At 43.9% G+C, this 19,936-nt stretch overlaps 2 protein-coding genes across 4 annotated transcripts in view; one reads left to right on the forward strand and one right to left on the reverse strand.

The window, feature by feature from the left end:
• Positions 1–19,936, forward strand: part of LOC121290517 (general transcription factor IIF subunit 2-like) — a 90,631-nt gene that overhangs the window by 20,834 nt on the left and 49,861 nt on the right. For all 3 annotated transcript variants that reach the window (XM_041210972.1, XM_041210971.1, XM_041210970.1), the window contains exon 4: positions 13,028–13,172. In XM_041210972.1, the coding sequence (XP_041066906.1) occupies positions 13,068–13,172 (105 nt within the window). In that variant the 5' untranslated portion in view covers positions 13,028–13,067. The remainder of the gene's footprint in view (positions 1–13,027; positions 13,173–19,936) is intronic.
• kctd4 (potassium channel tetramerization domain containing 4) overlaps positions 1–19,936 on the reverse strand; it is a 67,570-nt gene that overhangs the window by 10,213 nt on the left and 37,421 nt on the right. The gene's annotated exons all lie outside the window — the stretch shown is intronic.

The raw sequence follows: 19,936 nt of genomic DNA on the forward strand, positions 1-19,936 counted from the left end.
TGTGAACTTTCAATCACCCTGGGGCTATTAACTTGAATCATATACATCTTTTCTGTTATCAAAACATGGTTATATGTGATATTGATGGGTCACTGTTTGACCTCATGCAATTGTATGAAAGGAGCTGTTTAGGATAGCTGCAGGGATCATCTCAAGTTACATTTGCACAAATGGAAGGATAGGCCTCAGCTTGCTAACAGATTCGACTGACAGCCGAGTCTGAGATCTCAGAATGAAACTGGCTTTTTTTTGGCTGGAGATCTCTAATGGCAACTTGGTGGTCAGAGGCATTCCATTACAGAATTATATAAATTGTAGCTCAGCCAAAGTTCTGCTGCCCACAACAAGTCCTGATCACCCATCATCCCTAGATCCCCAGTCCAATTCTTCAGTTTTTAAATTCTCATCCTCATGTTTAAGTCCCTTCAAGACCTCACTGCTCCCTATTGCTGTTATGTCCTACAGCCCCTACATCCTTCTAAGATCTCTGCATTGTTCAAATTCTATGCATCCCCACTCTCTTCACCCCACTATTGGCGACCCTCCATAAGCACCTCTGTCTCTCCACTTCTCTCGTACATTAAGGCCATCCTTGAAACCTACCTCTTTAACCAAGCTTGTAGTCACTAGTCTTTTGGCTCATTGTCAGTTTTGTCTGATTACATTTCTCTGAACTACTTTGGGATGTTTCATTCAATACCTGCAGACTTGATTGTTTTTAAATTTAATGCCAGATCAACCTGAGAGATGTAGACCAGATTCAGAGTGCAACGGGTAAACTTTCCCTTAAAATCTTAAGATGAAAGTAAATGAGAAATATCATATATTGAGGAGCGTAGAGGAATATATTTTTCATTTTGTTATGCTGTTTACTATTTATTCATTCATCTTATGTAAGTAAAACCATCTTTTGGTCCAGAGAGATGAATTTTGGTTTAGTAAGTCTGTATATTCAGTCTACCTTTTCGAATTGAGGTGAATTGCTTGGCAATTTGTGATGCATTTCCACAACTGGCAGAGCAAGGGTCCACCCTATCTTTGTAAGCCCCCGAGCCCCACAACCCTCCAAGATCTGGCTTCTTGCATCGCCCTAATTTTCTGACCCCATCATAGGTGTCTTAGGGCTAAGCCCTAAGCTCTGACTTCCCTCCCTGAGTCTCTCCATCTCTCTCTGTCCTTAAAGCCTACTTCTTTGACCAAGCTTTTAGTCACTTGTCCTATACTGTATGGTGTCAAATTTTGTCTGATAGTCACTCCTGTGAAGCACATAAGGATGTTTCACTGCATTAAAGGCTCTATATAAATGCAATTTGATGTTGGTTGCCGGTTCAGGTTGTGGGAGAGCAATACTGAATCCAAGGAGATGTTCTCTGTTGAAACCCAAATTGTTGCCTGTTCATCCTTTCTGTCAGAAAAAAGGTGGATAGTCTAAAGAGGAGGACAGAAATAAAAAGATAAAGCTCTTAAAAATAGCAGAAAATAGTTGTTTTCAGTTAGTCCATTATGTTGTATCATAATTCTCAGATTCCAAACTTGAAAGCTGTGCATAGATCTTAAAAATAAGGAACAAATAGTCAAAATCAAGGAGCCTATTTTACCTTTTTAGCAGCTTGAGTAGCTCAGTCACACCATTTTTTATGTCTTGCAGCACCATTTTGAAAAAAGCTGGTGGAATATCTGTTGAAGCTAGCCTTTTTAGTAGCACAAGAGCTATCCAGTTTATTTTGCTTATTATTTATGGCTAAATGCATTGTAGAGGCTTCCATAAATACAAATTAAGGGAGTTTTGGTCTGGTGTGTGCTTAATTTCATACTGCTCAGATGTAGTGAATTTACATTTGTTTTAGGATTTAAATTGTGTATCAGCAAAATGCAAGAAATTGCTTGAAGAGTATGAAGAAAAAAATATTTCTGGGTTACTTTAGTCCCCAGCTCCAGTAGCTCTAAATGGACATTCGAGGTGAAGCAGTATTTGGCTGAAGATTCAGCTGTGCTCCTCTGAGCTTGAGATAGCAGAATAGGATTGAAAATCACCCACAAAATCAAAACAGTAATGCACTTTCAATAGTGGAGAGCAATAGAGATTCTCCTATTCTTTTAAGGTAATGATGTTGCATACGTTATCCAGCCTTCCCTCTCTTGTAAACCTTACAAATAGCTCCAAACTGGTGTCAGCTCTATTGGGCGAAGTCTTCCCAATGTCAAGTCTAGTGCAACATCTCAATGCTTTCTGTTGACTAAATGAACCATTTCCAATCAGGAATATCCATTGCCAAATCTGAGCTAGTGTTAAGATATGTTTAAGGTAAATTGACAAGTCTGGAAATAAAATGTGCAGGCTTGTAAAACTGTTTTGTGATTTAGTTAAAGGACATATGGCACAATTACGACTAAGAGAGACCATTCAGCTGATCTTAGTTTATCCATCTAGAAAGACCCTGAAGCTTCTCCTTTGGAGCATCCAAGACTTTCAAATGATTCAGGGTTTTCACTCCACTGCTCTATCCAGGATCTGTGTCCAAAGAAGAGTGCCCTGATATCAGTCCATAAGTTATCTTTTAGTGCTTTGAACTTATGCTCCTTGTTCCCTTTCTAGTAATTAAGTTTTAAATCATTTTCTGCATTTACTTTTCCATAACATTAACCACCTTCTTCACCTCTGAGGTCATTTCTCTGATGCCTCTTGAGAATCACAGAATCAAACAGTGCAGAAGAGGCCCTTCAGCCCATCGAGTCTGCACCGACAAGTGAGAAACACCTGAGCTACCTACCTAATCCCATTTACCAGCACTTGGCCCATAGCCTTGAATGTTATGACGTGTCAAGTGCTCATCCAGGTACTTTTTAAAGGATGTGAGGCAACCCGCCTCCACCACCGTCTCAGGCAGTGCATTCCAGACCGTCACCATCCTCTGGGTAAAAATGTTTTTCCTCACATTCCCCCTAAACCTCCTGCCCCTCACCTTGAACTTATGTCCCCTTGTGTCTGACCCTTTAAATAAGGGGAAGAGCTGCTCCCTATCCACCCTGTTCATGCCCCCTCATAATCTTGTACACCTCGATCAGGTCGCCCCTCAGTCTTCTCTGCTCCAACGAAAACAACCCAAGTTTATCCAACCTCTGTTCATAACTTAAATGTTTCATCCCAGGCAATATCCTGGTGAATCTCCTCTGCACCCCTCGAGTGCAATCCCATCCTTCCTATAATGTGGCGACCAGAATTGCACACAGTACTCCAGGTGTGGCCTCACCAAGTTCTTTACAACTCCAACATGACCTCCCTACTTTTGTAATCTTTGCCTCGATTGATAAAGGCAAGTGTCCCATAAGCCTTTTTCACCACCCTACTAACATGCCCCTCTGCTTTCAGAGATCTATGGACACTGGTGCCAAGGTCCCTTTGTTCCTCAGAACTTCCTAGTGTCATTGAATACTTCCTTGTCAAATTACTCCTTCCAAAGTGTATCACCTCACACTTTTCAGGGTTAAATTCCACCTGCCACTTATCTGCCCGTTTGACCATCCCGTCTATATCTTCCTGTAGACCAAGACACTCAACCTCACTGTTAACCACCCAGCCAATCTTTGTGTCATCTGCAAATTTACTAATCCTACCCCCCACATAGTCATCTATGTCGTTTATATAAATGACAAATAATAGGGGACCGAGCACAGATCACTGTGGTACGCCACTGGCTTCCAGTCACTAAAGCATCCTTCTGTCATCACCCTCTGTCTCCTGCAACTAAGCCAATTTTGAATCCACCTTATCAAATTATCTTGTATCCCATGTGTATTTGCCTTCTTTATAAATCTCCCATGTGGGACCTTGTCAAAAGCTTTGCTGAAATCCATATAAACTACATCAACTGCACTACCCTCATCTACACACCTGGTTACCTCCTCAAAAAATTCAATCAAATTTGTTCAGCATGACCTCCCTCTGACAGCCATGCTAACTTTCCCTGATCAAACCTTGCCTCTCCAAGTGGAGATAGATACTCTCCTTCAGAATTTTCTCCAATATTTTCCCTACCACTGACGTGAGACTCACTGGCCTGTAGTTCCCTGGCTTCTTTCTACAACCCTTCTTAAATAACGAAACCACATTAGCTGTTCTCCAGTCCTCTGACACCTCCCCCGTGGCCAGAGAGGAATTAAAAATTTGGGTCAGAGCCCCTGCAATCTCCTCCTTTGCCTCCCTCAGCAGTTTAGGACACAAATTATCCGGACCTGGAGATTTGGCCACTTTTAAGCCTGCCAGCACCTCCAATACCTTATCACTCCCTATATCAATTTGCTTAAGAACCTTGCAGTCTCTCTCCCTGAGTTCGATACCTTCACCCCCATTCTCTTGGGTGAAGACAGATGTGAAGCATCCATTCAACACTCTAATGATGTCCTCTGGCTCCACCCAGAGGTTGCCCCCTTGGTCCCTAAGGGGTTCTGCTCTTTCCCTGGTTATCCTCTTCCCATTGATATACTAACAGAATATTTTGAGATTTTCCCTACTTTTACCAGCCAGTGCTTTCTCATTATCCCCTCTTTGCTCTCCCAATTGCTTTCTTAAGCTCCACCCTGCACTTTCTGTACTCCACTAATGCCTCCGCTGATTTGCTTCCCTTGTACCTGCTAAAAGCCTCTCTCTTACTTCTCATCATAACCAGAATATCTCTGGTCATCCATGGTTCTCTGGGCTTGTTACTCCTTCCTTTCACCCTAGAGGGAACATGTTGAGCCTGTAATTTCCTTTTTGAACACCCCCCCCCCCCCACTGCTTCTCTGTAGACTTCCCCACAAGTAGCTGTTCCCAGTCTACCTCGGCCAGATCCTGCCTTATTTTACTAAAATCCACTCTCACCCAATCCAAAACATTTTTTTGCAACTTGTCTATTTCTTTGTCCATAACAAACTTAAACTGTACCATGTTGTGGTCGTTATCACTGAAATGCTCCCCCCCACCACCTCAGCCACCTGTCCAGCTTCATTCCCCAGAATTAGGTCCAGCAATGCGCCATCCCTTGTTGGACCCTCTACATATTGACCTAAAAAGTTCTCCTGTACACATTTCAAGAACTCCACTCCATCCAAGCCCTTAACACTATGTCTATCCGAATTAGTGTTGGGAAAGTTCAAAATGCCTACTGTAATTACCCTATTGTTATTGTATTTACACACCTCTGCAGATTGTGCACATATTTGCTCCTCAATTTCCCGCTGACTATCTGGGGGTTTATAATAAACACCTAATGATGTGGCTGCTCCTTTTTTATTCCTAAGCTCTACCCACAAAGCTTCATTCGATGATGGAGGGGGCCAAGACATCATCTCTTCTTACTGCAGTAACTGACTCCTTAGCTAATAATGCAATGCCTCCTCCTCTTGTACCACCTCCCTTGTCTTGCCTGAAGATTCTATATCTTGGAATGATGAGCTGCCAATCCCGCTCCTCCCTCAACCACATCTTAGTGATGGCTACTATATCACAATTCCACATGTCAATCCTCACCCTTAACTCATCCGTTTTACCTGTAATGCTCCTGGCATTAAAGTAGAGACCATACAGCCTTACCTTACTCCTTTGAAACTTAATGCAGCTGTACACTCCCTGACTTGATTGTTTTACTGTATGCGGAAGGAATCATAAAATTATAGAATGCTATCGCACAAAAGATAGCCATTTGTTCCATCATGTTTCTGCCAACTCTGAAAGGGCTATCCAATTAGTCCCATTGCCCTTCCCTTTCTCCCCGCTATTTTTTTCTCCCTTCCAGTATTTACTAATTCCCTTTTGAAAGTTCTGTTTTTACCACTCTTTCAGACAGTACACTCCAGATTGCAACAGCTTGCTGTAAAAAAAAAACTTCTCACTTCCCCTCTGGTTGTTTTGTCCAAGTTTCTCTAGAGCTAGTTCATAACTTAAACTTTGTCGCTTCAAAGGGGATTAGTTGTCTTTGTTATAGCCTGTGTTTAAATGCCAAAAGAAGTTTTCCAACACTGCAACAATTTGTCATTGCACCAATGTTGAAATTTTTTTTCATTAAAAGTAGGGCAGTGGATTTTGGTAAATCAACGCAGTGGCCGTTGCCAGGATTTTACATGTGGAAAATATAAAAGAATAACATGTGGCAGACAAGTTGTATTTTCCATGTGGAAAAATGGAGGAAAAACAAAGCAGCTGCTTTGCTCCATGACCATTCTGAGGATTTTATGACTCCGTCTTGGCCTTCTGCACTGGAGGCAGAACTTATGTTCAGCTTGTTTATAGCTCACTGTATACTGGTTTTCACTATTGCCATTTTACAACATCTGCAAGATAGCTTCTAAATTTATTCACTGGTTTGTCAATATTTTTAACCATGTGATGCAGGTATAATCCATTGAATTCAACCATGAATTAATGGGCTGGAAAAAAGTGCTTGAATAAATCCTGAACACTATGACAAATGGCTTAATTTTATCTCGGATACTGGATTGAGAATATGGCTGTGTGAAAGATTAATTATCAAAACAGCAGCTAGAAGGCGGACTGTCTAATAGAATTAGCGCTCTAGAAAGCAAGAGGAATCATGATAGTGGAAAGAATATGTATAAATTATAAAATGCCCTAGTTTTCTTATTATTCCTGTGCTATTTGCCCCACCTTTTCTATTCCAATCTTTTACTTATTGATTTTATTTTTCATTAATGCCTCTTTAACTCTCAATCATTATCTATACACTTGTGTGAGCACTTTGAAGTTGCACACCATGCAATCAGCTGCATTTTAAAATGTAACACCCACTGTCTTTGTTTAGCATATCAGGCCTGACTGCATTCAGTCCCTAGCACCAATACTGGGTAGAGGGGGAAGCTTATAACTTCCATCCTATAAGTTGTATATCATTTGTTTACTCCGGCAGGCAATTGTTTTGTAAGATAGCAGTGTCTTTTTAAAAATATAGAGCCTTTTGCAGATTGTAACCCTCTTAGCATTGTACAACTGTGTGTTTAAATGCTCGTGAAATATATTGGGGAGGAATCACAACATTTAAATCCTTTAAAAAGCGTTGAATTGCATTGTCCTTTTACCCAAGCTTTCAGGGTGGTGAGAACACATAAATGTTTTGACTATCCTGTTTACAGTGTATCCCAGAATTTGCTATAATCTAATGCTGTCAAAAACAGATATTTTATGAAGAATGAAATTTCCAATTGCTTTGTCAAAACAGTGATGGACCTTAAAAGCAATAACCTGAGATATATTTTAAATTTAAATGTATTCATTAAACTATAATATAACGAAGATAAACTTCACAGTTTTTTCCATCTTCATACCAAAATGAGAAGTTTTTGTTTAACCCTGTGGTTCATTGGCCTTGTTCATTCCTTCATGTTTTGCATCACCCAATCTTAATTCAAACTCTCCTCATTCCCAGTATCCTTGAATATTCCCCTTTTGTCAAGCATTTAATCCTCATTTTACAGAATTTATAGATTTTGAACAATGTTTGGTGGCTAGAATTCTAATCACCCTCTGCGTAAAGAAGTTCTTTTTCTAACATTTTTAATTTTTTGTGATCATAAGTTTGTACCTTTGTTTCCACTGGTCAGCAAGATAGTAAATAATCTATTACATTTACCTTGTAGCCCTTCATAATAAAGACCTCTGTCCCCTTAATTTCCTCAGATCTACCAAAAGAAGCCCTAACTTCTCATGTTTTTCTCCATATCTATAGGCAGGTGGGTTGAAATATTAAAAGCTAGCAGATTAGTCATTGGTTTATTTAGCTTTATGTGAAAGACTGGCTGCTGTGCTGCAGGTGACTTGCATGGCTATGTGGCTGGAGTCTTTGAAGTTGGGTGCAGGAGCCAAAAATGTGTTTTGTACAAGGCAAGGGAGCAGCTAAGTCTCTGAGTCGCCATCTCGTTTCTGTGCCGTCCTATGGGAGAAGCAGAATACTGTACATTTCACATGTTCCCAGCTCCATTGCCAGTGAGTGTGTTGGGGAGAGCAGCGGGGTGTGTGGTAGTTATTTAAAGCAAGTGTTAGGGTTTGGAGCTCTCGCCTTTCTGGATGTCACTAGATGTATATTTGACAGATGAAATTAGCTTTTTCCTGTTCATCACTCATGCATGAGAGATCTGGTTCATATTGCATTCACATATGACTTGTATTTTGAATAATCTGGTTGAAAAGTTCATTATTGTCTAATACCAGGCTGAATGTTAACTGTCCATACACCCTTGTGGTAATGTTAGTGTAACTTTTGACTGGGAAATGCCACAAGAGATCCATTCACACTTTTATAAAATAAAAACAATACACCAGTCTTGAAGTGTCGCCTATCTGTGTCATGTTTAAGAATTATGGGCAGAATTTTCCCATTGGCGTGCGGGAGCAGGCCCCGCATGCACGCGTGTAAAATGAGTCGCGGTGACGTTGGGTGAGCGTCCCGACATCATCGCGCGCCGTCGCAATATTTCATTGGGCGGGTGCGCGAGGCTCTCCGATGCGTGCCCACCATTAATTAACGGGTCACTTGAGGCCCTTGAGGCGCCAATCGACCACAATTTTTCGGCGCCCGTGCAATCTTAAGGTGGGCGCAACGGGCAGGCAGATAGGACACATTTGTATAAACGTCATCCACGGGCAGGATAAGAAGGCTCAGTGGGGTCGCGAGTGTGCTCTGTAAAATATTGATGTTTCAAAGTTACTGATACCTGCCTGTGTGATCTGTAATACTTCAAAATGCATACCAGCTGCTTGGTCTGGACTCTCAACCTTCTGGTCAGCGCTCTGCAGTGAGGAACCTTTTTTGGGCCTGCATGTTTCAGGAAGCCTTCCTTTAGCCTGGGAATAATAGCTGAGCTCTCCATTGGAGGCACCTCCTCTGAGGAGGAAAGGAGGTCTAGAAAGGTGAGGAGGCCAGGAGTGTACATTCAGCCTCCAGGGGAGCCACCTTTGGGAGGTCAGGTGCAGGCACAAGGGGCACAGGGCCAAGAGGTAGTCGAAGGTGGAAGGAGCCTCAGAAGACACCACTATCCTGGTGCCAGGGTATACAGGCGGCGGAGCAGCTACCTCAATACATCTGAGATGCTGAGCCGAAGGAGGCTCCGTCTCTCAAGAGAGGCAGTCAACTATACTTGTCAGATGATTGGGCCTGAGATCTCCCTGAACTGTGTGGGTGGGCACCTCATGCCAGTGACTCTAAAGGTCACAGTTGCCCACAACATTTATGCCTCTGGCTCCTTCCAGGAGTCAGTGGGTGATCTTTGTGGTGCCTCCCAATCAGACGCTCTCTTCAGGCGTTACAGACACTCTCTTCAGGCGTGCATTGACCTTCATCCACTTCCGTTGGGACCAGGCAAGCCAGAGGCTTCGCGGCCATTGCTGGCTTCCCCCGCGTCCAGGGTGCAATAGACTGCACACATGTGGCCATCAAGGCACCAGTAGGTGAGCCCAGTGCCTTCGTCAACAGGAACAGCTTCCACTCCATGAACGTGCAGATAGTATGTGATCACAGGATGCAGATTCTGCAAGTATGTGCAAGGTACCCAGGCAGCTCCCACGACACCTACATCCTCGGACACTCCCAGGTGCCAGGGCTCTTCAGTGCTCCAGCCCGGCTGGATGGATGGCTGCTGGGTGACAAGGGCTATCCCCTCAGAAGGCGACTCATGATGCCTCTTCGCCACCCAAGAACAGAAGCTGAGCAATGGTACAATAGGGACCATGCTTCCACAAGGGCTGTGGTGTCGAGAGCCATTGGTCTTCTCAAGATGCGCTTCCGATGCCTGGACCGCTCAGGGAGCGCACTCCAGTTCCCCCCAGATCGTGTGTCGCTGATATTGGTTGCATGCTGCGCTCTCCACAATCTTACGCTGAAGGGGTAGGGGAGACACTGTGGATGATGAAGATGTCGACGCATTGACTGCGGATGCACACGATGAGTCCAGCAGTGAGTCCGAGGATGAGCACGCACAGGGAAATGCTGAGGGGGGTAGATGCTGACCTGGGCATACTCCAGGGAGGCAGGGGCACCCGGGAGTGTTTAATCCAACGAACCTTCAGCTAGCACACCACAGATGGACCTCCAGGACAAGCCTGGGCTGTATGCCCCATATTCGAGACCTAAGTGCAAAATCTGCCTGGTTAGGAATATTAACTAAGGTCCTTGTTAATAAAGCTGAATGTCCTACAAGGCGCACATTACATTATTGGAAACCATCCACCTGCAGAATAAAAGAGGCATCCTCTGTCATGGTGACAGGTCTGAATTTAAAATTGCAATCAAAGAAACTTAATGAAACAAAATGAAAAAGGTGTTAAAAAATCACACCAACTCATAAAAACCTCATTGCGGGCCAAAACAAAAGCACCAGTGATAAGCCTATGGCGTGCCTAAGGCGCCTTATGTTTATGTTTTCGGGTGCTACGTCTTGGTGCTGGCCCCTCACTGGGAGTGGTATCAGAGACAGCCTGCTGACTCTGCTGCCCTGTTGGCCTCAATGACCTTGGCGGTCGTCCTCTGGCCCGTGGAGCCTGTGCTGGCCCTGCCTGGGAGGGAGCTGCGGGTTCCACAGCTGGCATCTCCCCAGTCGTCGCAGCCTCACCGGATACAACGTTCACTGGCAGAGGGGCAGAGGAGCTGCCGCCCTCATCCGAAGCGCCCTGAGAGGAGCCCGCAGAGGTGACAGGCAGCTGCTGCACCGATTTGAGGTCACTTCGGACCTCCCTGCTCACTGTGGATGGTTGGGTTCTGAGCTGGGAAACTTGGTGCCCGGACCATCTCCCACACTGGCACTGACCAGCTGAGGTCAATGCCAATGTGAGGGCTTGCTGGTCAGAGCACATCCCCAGGAAGCCCTGATGTGCCTCCTGGAGGAGCCTCTCCACGAGAGTCGCCACTCTCTGCATGGAGGGTGCATGGCGCTCAGAAATGAGACTCATCACTTTGGCGATAGTCCCTGTAGACTCCTCCACCAAGGTCACCAAGCCAAGCATTGCCCCATGTATCTCCCCAAGATGCTCCTGCACACCTGACCGTATTTCCTGCGCATACTGCATCGCGGACGACTCCAGAGGCACATCATCAGGCACCGACTGAGCATATGCCTGGTCCCCTGCAGTCCTCCGACTGCTGGCGCCGTGGGCACTCTTTGTTTCTGCCAGCGACTGTGAAGTGTCCTCACTGCTGTGCCCCTGGACACTAGCCAATGTTCTAATTCCCACCAGAGATTGTGTGATGCTGGTGAGACTTTAGGGCCCTCAGGTGTGAGAGGGGGCCTCTGCTGCTGCTTCTCCCAGCCCTGCTCTGCTGATGCTGAAAGGAAGAACAGGGACATTGTCTCTATGTTAACGGATCCAATGTCGATGTGCATCCCTGTCCCTCGTATCATTATCATCATCCTTCCATAAGCAATGGTCAAGCCATGTTGCAAACTTCAATCACTGAACATTCAGCACTGCCACGGCTGCTGGGAGAACAACGGTGACCTCACTGGGCAAACATACTGCCCGTGGCACCCAAGCCTCTCTGACACCGATGGACCTGGGTACATGGTGTCTCTCCAAATCTAGAGCCTCCTTGAAGCAGCTGAGAATCGCTAACTGTGCCGGCCCTCCGCCAGTCCTCACCTGCTCAGCTGCATTATATGCATTCTTCTCCTGAAAAGGAGAGAAGAGCATTGATTAGTGCTAATTGTACCTGGACTCTCTTCACGGATGGCCCACCCCAACCAGAGTGAGAAATTGCAGGGCTGCATGTCTTCTCTCTCCACTGCTGCCGAACACTCTCACAAGATGCTAGGCCTGTCCGACCACCACACCCCCTTGGCCAAATGCTGCCTCCATCACATTTGGCACCACACGGTCTAACCTTCCATAGCAAGGAGGTGCAAGCACATGGAACGCAGAGGGCAGCAGATCGATCAGTGCCACGCCACCTTGAAGCTCCCATCCCAGCATGTCATCACCCTGGCTTTGACATGTCCTGGAGTTCCAGCACTGTGCCTAGGTGCAGCTCCTCCAGCTTGCCCCGAAAACAGTAATGTGAGTCACAGTGTACCACATGCTGCGGGGGCAGAACCTATCTCTTCACCACCCTCTCAGGGTGACTTCGGCATGGGCAATATTTGCTGGCCCACCCAGCGAAGGACACATGCTGTCAATGATTCAATGCAGTCACTACACTTAGACTTGGGGGGTGGGGGGATAGCCAGAAAATTCTGCTCTATATGTGTAATGTACAATTCAAGGGACGCAAGAAAGCATAATTTTCTCAATATTGCTGTGGTGGCCCTCTGATCCCATTCACTTGATTACAAGTTTAGTTTTGATGACTTGCAACCTTGTTTACCCTTTTTTGGCTATAATATTGAAATATCAAAGAAAAGTCATGAACTCTGTTCTGCTATATGTCTGCACAGTTCCCAATGTCTGTAATCCCTTTCATCCCTTATTTTGTCTGCTAATGGGCCTCCTCAGTGAAGAGCCATTGCAGCCGTAGCAACGATAATGATGATGTTTCCCTACTGTTTCACATCTGTCAGAACGTATATTCTTGCAGCAGTTTTGCTTCCTGACAGTATTTAGTTTCTGCCTTTCTAATTACCATTCAAAGTGCTTAAATGTCTTTAAAAAAAATGTTTTATGAATTAGGAGCAGGATTAGGCCACTCAGCCCGTCAAACCTGCTCCATGACTTATCTTTATTTTTGGCTTTGAAATATGTAAGAACTTTTCTTATTTTCATTAGGTGAATGTTTTGTCCAATTCAATCACTGTGCCCACAATGTACCTTTTAAACAGCTATTAAGGACTGACACTTTTTACTAAAGGTACAGAGTAATTCAGAATGTTGCTTTTTCACCAGTTTGTTGAAACAATGCAGATGCTTGTGATTTGAGAAAACTTAACATTGCCTCAGCTAAAATAGTGGGTGCGTTAAATGTTTGCCATTGTTTGAATCATGTGGCTCCATTCTGAGTAGTGCTACTGGTCCTGTGAAATTGTAGCAGCTGACTTGACTATCTTTATCTGCCAGGTTTCCTTTACTTTAAACGAGGAGCTTGCAAGTATCCAAAATGCCAGCGGAAAAGATGCACCAATTAGTGCACCCAGGGAGCACCCGTTCACAATGCAGAGTGTTGGAGGACAGACGTTATCGGTTTTTACAGAAGGACCATCAGGTAAGAGCACTCAAATGGGTAATTATACCTCATTTTCAGTTGTATTATTACTGTTGGCTGATGAAGAATAAAAGCTGTAGCAGAGTTTGTGACTGTGACCTGGGATCAAAATTCTTACTGTTTTAATTACGCACAATAAACACCTTAAAGAACTTGATGCTGATTCCTAGTTGGGAAAACCATGGGAACACCACCTTGGGTTGAAATCCTTTCAAAATATGTATACCTTGAAGGAGAGAAAAGCTGACCTCCGATTTTGATGCTCAGTGCAAGTGTGGTGATAATATTGGTAAAATCCACTTGGACGGTTGTGAGAATAAAATAATACCACCTTTTAGTTTAAATGTAAACAGACTCAGATTTTACAGATTATTATAATGATTCCAAGAAAGGGGTATCTGGATCATGGATTCATGGTTTAAATAGTAAAATTGTTGAACATCAAAATCAGCAGAAGAAACTGAATTGTGATTCTGTATCTTCCTCCCCTACTTTTCTGATCTTCAGGCTTACTTTGCTTGTTCTTTTCCATATTCCATACAGCACAGCTCACTTCACATCTCCATAGGCTCCATTTTCAATGTAACAAATGTTGATCTCCATTTAGAGAGCTTAGATTCAATTGCAGGATGATGAAGAGCCTAATCAGTAAATGCATATTTGATAATATTGATAATATTTCATCCCCCTTCCTCGGGATGAAAAGCCCTAGACAAGTTTCAATGTTGAGAGCATTCCCTAATAGCCTAATATTCCTGAATAGTTTTAAGGTGAAGTGGGGTTAGGGCCCAGGCAATAATTGGACATTGACAGAGATAAATAATTGTGTCCCTTTTAAAAAGGACAGAATGTACAACTTTAAAAATATAATTCCATTATAAATTCCTACATCCACATTTATAACAGAACTACCTACGTAAACTTGTCATGCTGTCAGTACATTGCCTTCCTACTGAGGCGAAGATATAATTGCAGCATGACCAGTAGTGGCAGATAGTTTCCATTTTAAACATGGACATAGGAATTTGTAACGAGAAAAGTTGGCAGGAAGTGCATGCAGGTGTAAGATTTTTTAAATTATTACTAGGCTTTAAACATTTTACAGAGGCAAAAGTTTTTGAGGTGGAGAGGATAAGGGATCAGGTGCTCAGCTCAGAGGTCAAAGGGAATGCTGGTATTGCAAGTAGTCTGATTCAGCCTGAGGCCATGGCCAGGAATGGAGATGGAATTAGTGATGGGGGCCAAAGACAATGGCTTCCATTGTCCCACTGATTAATGGAGGTCATTGTGCCTCATTCACATGAGCTATTTGACAGCACAGACTGTGCAAGGATCATGTGAAGTGTAGAGAGGTAGAGCTAGATAATAATTAATAGCAGTTACAACAGAGTGCCCTAGGAGAAAAGGGGCTTTCAGCCTGACTGGACTCGATCTCAGGCGAAGAACTATTGTAAACCTTTTCTGTAATCAGCATACAGCAGAGATATTGCACAAAATGTCCATCAAGACAGTCAGACTCTCTGCAGGGAAGAGCAAATCTACAACATGTATGTTCTTGTGTACTTTATACTGTATTAAATGTAGATAGTATTTGTATCTGAGAGGGACTTTGCTTCTCATATACTTTTAGTGATTGAACTTGGAGGAGTAATTATTACCTCATTCTTATTTCATGTCTGATATTTCTTTGTTTCTCCCTACCATTCCATTTTTTGTTTGTCTCCTTTCCTAATTTGTTTGACCTCTCTTGCTCTCCCTCTCCCTCTCTCTCTCTCTCTCTCTGTCTCTTGCTCTCCCTTTCTTTTCTCCTGTGCTCTCTGTCCTTTTTTATATCAGTAAAAACATCTTTGTTTGTCAATTGGTCATCCAGGAGGTTTGCATGCTAGCTGTTTCCTCCCACCGCTCCGCCATGTTTACTGCCTCTATCCCTTCACATTTAATATGGCCTTTTATCCACAACAACAGCAAAGTAATTATTGCGCTAGTATGATATTCTTTGCACTGGTGCTGCATCCACTCTACATCCTCTAGTGGGAGCAGGATAATGAATGAGGGACAGCAAGGAAGATGAACAAAAGGATGTCTCAAAGGGAAAAATGAGTTTGATGGAAGGATGAATATGTAGTACTGCTTTCATAAACTGGAATCTCTTCTCCACACCCCAACACCTCAATTCTGGCCAAGTCAAATTCTACATGATTTGGGTCCAAGCAGAAAAATAAGCCTTATGACAGATTTACATGACATACACACTGATCTTTCTGACCAATGAATATATAAAGGCTGCAGTTCAATTCCTGCCAATATTTTACTGCTCATTTGAAAGATTGCCCAAGTATAACCTTATGTGTTGTTTGGAGGGGGCATAAGAACATTGGAGCAGGAATAGGCCATTCAGCCCCAGGAATCTGCTCTGCCATTCAACTAGACCATGGCTGATCATCTTCTACTTTAATGATTCTGATGTGTGATCTTGGTTCCCTTTGGGGATTATGAACAATAGATGGAGGAAAAACAGTCCTCTGGAGCAGTCCCTGACTAGCCGTCTTGTGTCATAGTTTTATACTTACCTGTCTTCACTGCAGGTAATAGATAAATGAGAAATATGTCCCACCACATGTATATTAGAGTTAATATACCAAACCAATGGTGAACCTGATTTCGGCATGCAGATACTTTTTTTTCTTTTTTGAGTTTCGTTCACCTTTGTTCAAACAGTTCTAACATAGTGCACGAGGAGGTTGAAATAATTCTTGTTGCACAAGATGATGAGCTGGCTGTGGATATTCTAGGGACAGTAGGAGCCAGACCTTCTGCTGAGGTGGGTCAGGCCTGCTTGTGGATCTTTACCAAGTATGTATCAGCTTGTCCAAAATTCAATGCAATCCTGTCCTTTTTCAATTCCAAATGTATTCATAAGAAGTCCAGTGTACACATTTCAAGATAAGACTGATGCCAAACAATACATCAGGAATTAAACATCATATGTCATGCATTGTCCTCTGAATATGTTCTAAGTTTCAGAATGATTTAATGCCAATTAGAAACGTCTAAACTGCAGCCCCCAAGCCTATTTGTAAGTTTCTTAACTCGTTGGTACATTCTGTTTGAAATTTTGGGGCTGTAAGTTTGAAAAATGCTGTTCTTCGCACTGTGAGACCATTGGTGGAGAAATCTTCAATTTGCTCATCAGGATTTCTTAGTATTACAATATGATGTGTATTTATAAGCTAATAGGAGCAAGGGTTAAAATTTATATGTGCCCCCTCCGCCATCTCCCTGAGGCTCCATGATGGGCAACTTAGCAACCCATTAAAAACAAAAAATACTCCTGTCACATTGGATCATATATGATTGCTAGAATGGTGTGGAGTAATGTTAACATTTCCTATGCTTTATATATGAGGCTGAAAATTGATTGTAGCAAATCTGGCAGTGAATCTCAAATTTTGACATTGCATCTTGGCTCATGTAGCATTCTCACCTCCAAATCAGGAGGTTGTGGCTTCAAGTTCCATTATGGACATGAGCACATAATCTTGGCTGAATCCTCAGTGCGGTATTTTGAATGTGACGTTAAACTGAGGCTCAGTCTGGTCAAGATGATGCAGACAGGGAGGCGATGGCGTAGTGGTATTGTCGCTGGATTAGTAATCCAGAGACCCAGGGTATTGCTCAGGGGATAAAAGCAAAAAACTGCAGATGCTGGAAATCCAAAACAAAAACAAAAATACCTGAAAAAACTCAGCAGGTCTGGCAGCATCTGCGGAGAGGAACACAGTTAACGTTTCAAGTCCGAATGACCCTTCAACAGAACTAAGTTGAAATAGAAGAGAGGTGAAATATAAGCTGGTTTAAGCGGGGTGGGACAAGTAGAGCTGGATAGAAGGCCAGTGATAGGTGGAGATAACCAAAAGATGTCACAGACAAAAGGACAAAGAAGTGTTGAAGGTGGTGATATTATCTAAGGAATGTGCTAATTAAGAGTAGAAAGCAGGACGAGCAAGGTACAGATAGTCCTGGTGGGGGTGGGGTGAAGGAATCGAAAAAGGCTAAAAGGTAGAGATAGAACAATGGATGGAAATACATTTAAAAATAATGGAAATAGGTAGGAAAAGAAAAATCTATATAAGTTATTGGGAAAAAAAGGGGGTGGATCAGAAAGGGGGTGCGGATGGAGGAGAAAGTTCATGATCTAAAATTGTTGAACTCAATATTCAGTCAGGAAGGCTGTAAAGTGCCTAGTCGGAAGATGCGGTGCTGTTCCTCCAGTTTGCGTTGAGCTTCACTGGAACAATGCAGCAGGCCAAGGATTGACATGTGGGCATGAGAGCAGGGTGGAGTGTTGAAATGGCAAGCGTCAGGGAGATCTGGGTAATACTTGCAGACAGACCGAAGGTGTTCTGCAAAGCGGTAACCCGGTCTGCGTTTGGTCTCTCCAATGTAGAGGAAACCGCATTGGAGAGACCAAACGCAGACTGGGTTACCGCTTTGCAGAACAGCTTCGGTCTGTCTGCAAGCATGACCCAGACCTCCCTGTCGCTTGCCATTTCAACACTCCACCCTGTTCTCATGCCCACGTGTCTGTCGTTGGCCTGCTGCATTGTTCCAGTGAAGCTCAACGCAAACTGGAGGAACAGCACCTCATCTTCCGACTAGGCACTTTACAGCCTTCCGGGCTGAATATTGAGTTCAACAATTTTAGATCATGAACTCTCTCCTCCATCCCCACCCCCTTTCCGATTCTCCCCCCCCCCCCTTTTTCCCCCAATAACTTATCTAGATTTTTCTTTTCCCACCTATTTGTTATTTTTAAATGTATTTCCATCCATTGTTCTATCTCTACCTTTTAGCCTTTTTCAATTCCTTCTCCCTACCCCACCCCCACCAGGACTATCTGTACCTTGCTCGTCCTGCTTTCTACCCTTAATTAGCACATTCCTTAGATAATATCACCACCTTCAACACCTCTTTGTCCTTTTGTCTGTGACATCTTTTGGTTATCTCCACCTATCACTGACCCTCTATCCAGCTCTACTTGTCTCACCGCCCCCCCCCCTTAAACCAGCTTATATTTCACCTCTCTTCTATTTTTACTTAGTTTGTTGAAGGGTCATTCAGACTTGAAACATTAACTGTGTTCCTCTCCGCAGATGCTGCCAGACCTGCTGAGTTTTTCCAGGTATTTTTGTTTTTGTATTGCTCAGGGGACCCGGGTTTGAATGGTGGAATTTGAATTCAATAAAAGTCTGGAATTAAAAGTCTAATGATGACCATGGAACTATTGTCGATTGTTGTAAAAACTCATCTGGCTCACTAATGCCCTTTAGGGAAAGAAATGTATCATCCTTACCTGGTCAGGCCTGCATGTGACTCCAGACCCATAGCAATGTGGTTGACTCTTAATTGCTCTCTGAAATGGCCTAGCAAGCCACTCAGTTGTAACAAACTACTAAGTCACAAAAAAGGAATGAAACTGGATGGACTTACACCGGAAACGACAACGGCAATCTGAGCCCTGTCGACCTTGCAATGTCCTCCTTACTTACATCTGGGGACTGGTGTCAAGATTGGGAAAGCTGTCTCACAGACCAGTGAAAAAACAGCCTGACATAGTCATCCTCACAATCATACCTTACAGATAACATCACCATTCCTGGGCATGTCTTATCCCACCGGCAGGACAGGCATAGCAAAGGTGGCGGCACAGTGGTATACAGTCAGGAGGGAGTTGCCCTGGGAGTCCTTAACATCGACTCTGGACCCCATGAAGCCTTATGGCATCAGGTCAAACATGGGCAAGGAAACGTCCTGCTGATTACCATGTACCACCCTCCCTGAGCTGATAAATCAGTGCTCCTCCATATTGAACACCGCTTGGAGGAAGCACTGAGGGTGCGGAATGTACTCTGGGTTGGGGACTTCAATGTCCATCACCAAGAGTGGCTCGATAGCACCACTACGAGCTGGCTGAGTCCTAAAGGACATAGCTGCTAAACTGGGTCTGTGGCAGGTGGTGAGGGAACCAACAAGAGGGAAAATCATACTTGACCTTATCCTCAGCAACCTGCCTGCTGCAGATGCATCTGTCCATGACAGTATCGGTAAGAGTGACCACTGCACATTCATTGTGGAGATGAAGTCCTGCTTTCACGTTGAGGATACCCTCCATCATGTTGTGTGGCACTACCACCATGCTAAATGGGATAGATTTCATACAGATATAAAAACTCAAGACTGGGCATCCATGAGGCGCTGTGGGTCAACAGCAGCAGAATTGTACTCGAACACAATCTGTAACCTCATGGCCCGGCATATCCCCCACTCTACCATTACCATCAAACCAGGGGACCAACCCTGGTTCAATGAAGAGTACAGAAGGGCATGCCAGGACCAGCACCAGGCATACCTAAAAATGAAGTGTCAACCTGGTGAAACTATAACACGGGACTACTTACATGCCAAACAGCATAAGCAGCAAGCAATAGGCAGGGCTAAGCGACCCCACAACCAACGGATCAGATCTAAGCTCTGCAGTCCTGCCACATCCAGTCGTGAATGGTGGTGGCCAATTAAGTAACCCACTGGAGGAGGAGGCTCCACAAATATCCCCATCCTCAATGATGGAGGAGCCCAGCACATCAGTGCAAAATTTAAAGCTGAAGCATTTGTTACAATCTTCAGCCAGAAGTGCTGAGTGGATGATCCATCTCGGCCTCCTCTGGAAGTCCCCAGCATCACAGTTGCCAGTCTTCAGCGAATTC

This window comes from Carcharodon carcharias, chromosome 18, assembly GCF_017639515.1.
Source record: "Carcharodon carcharias isolate sCarCar2 chromosome 18, sCarCar2.pri, whole genome shotgun sequence".
Taxonomy (NCBI): domain Eukaryota; kingdom Metazoa; phylum Chordata; class Chondrichthyes; order Lamniformes; family Lamnidae; genus Carcharodon; species Carcharodon carcharias.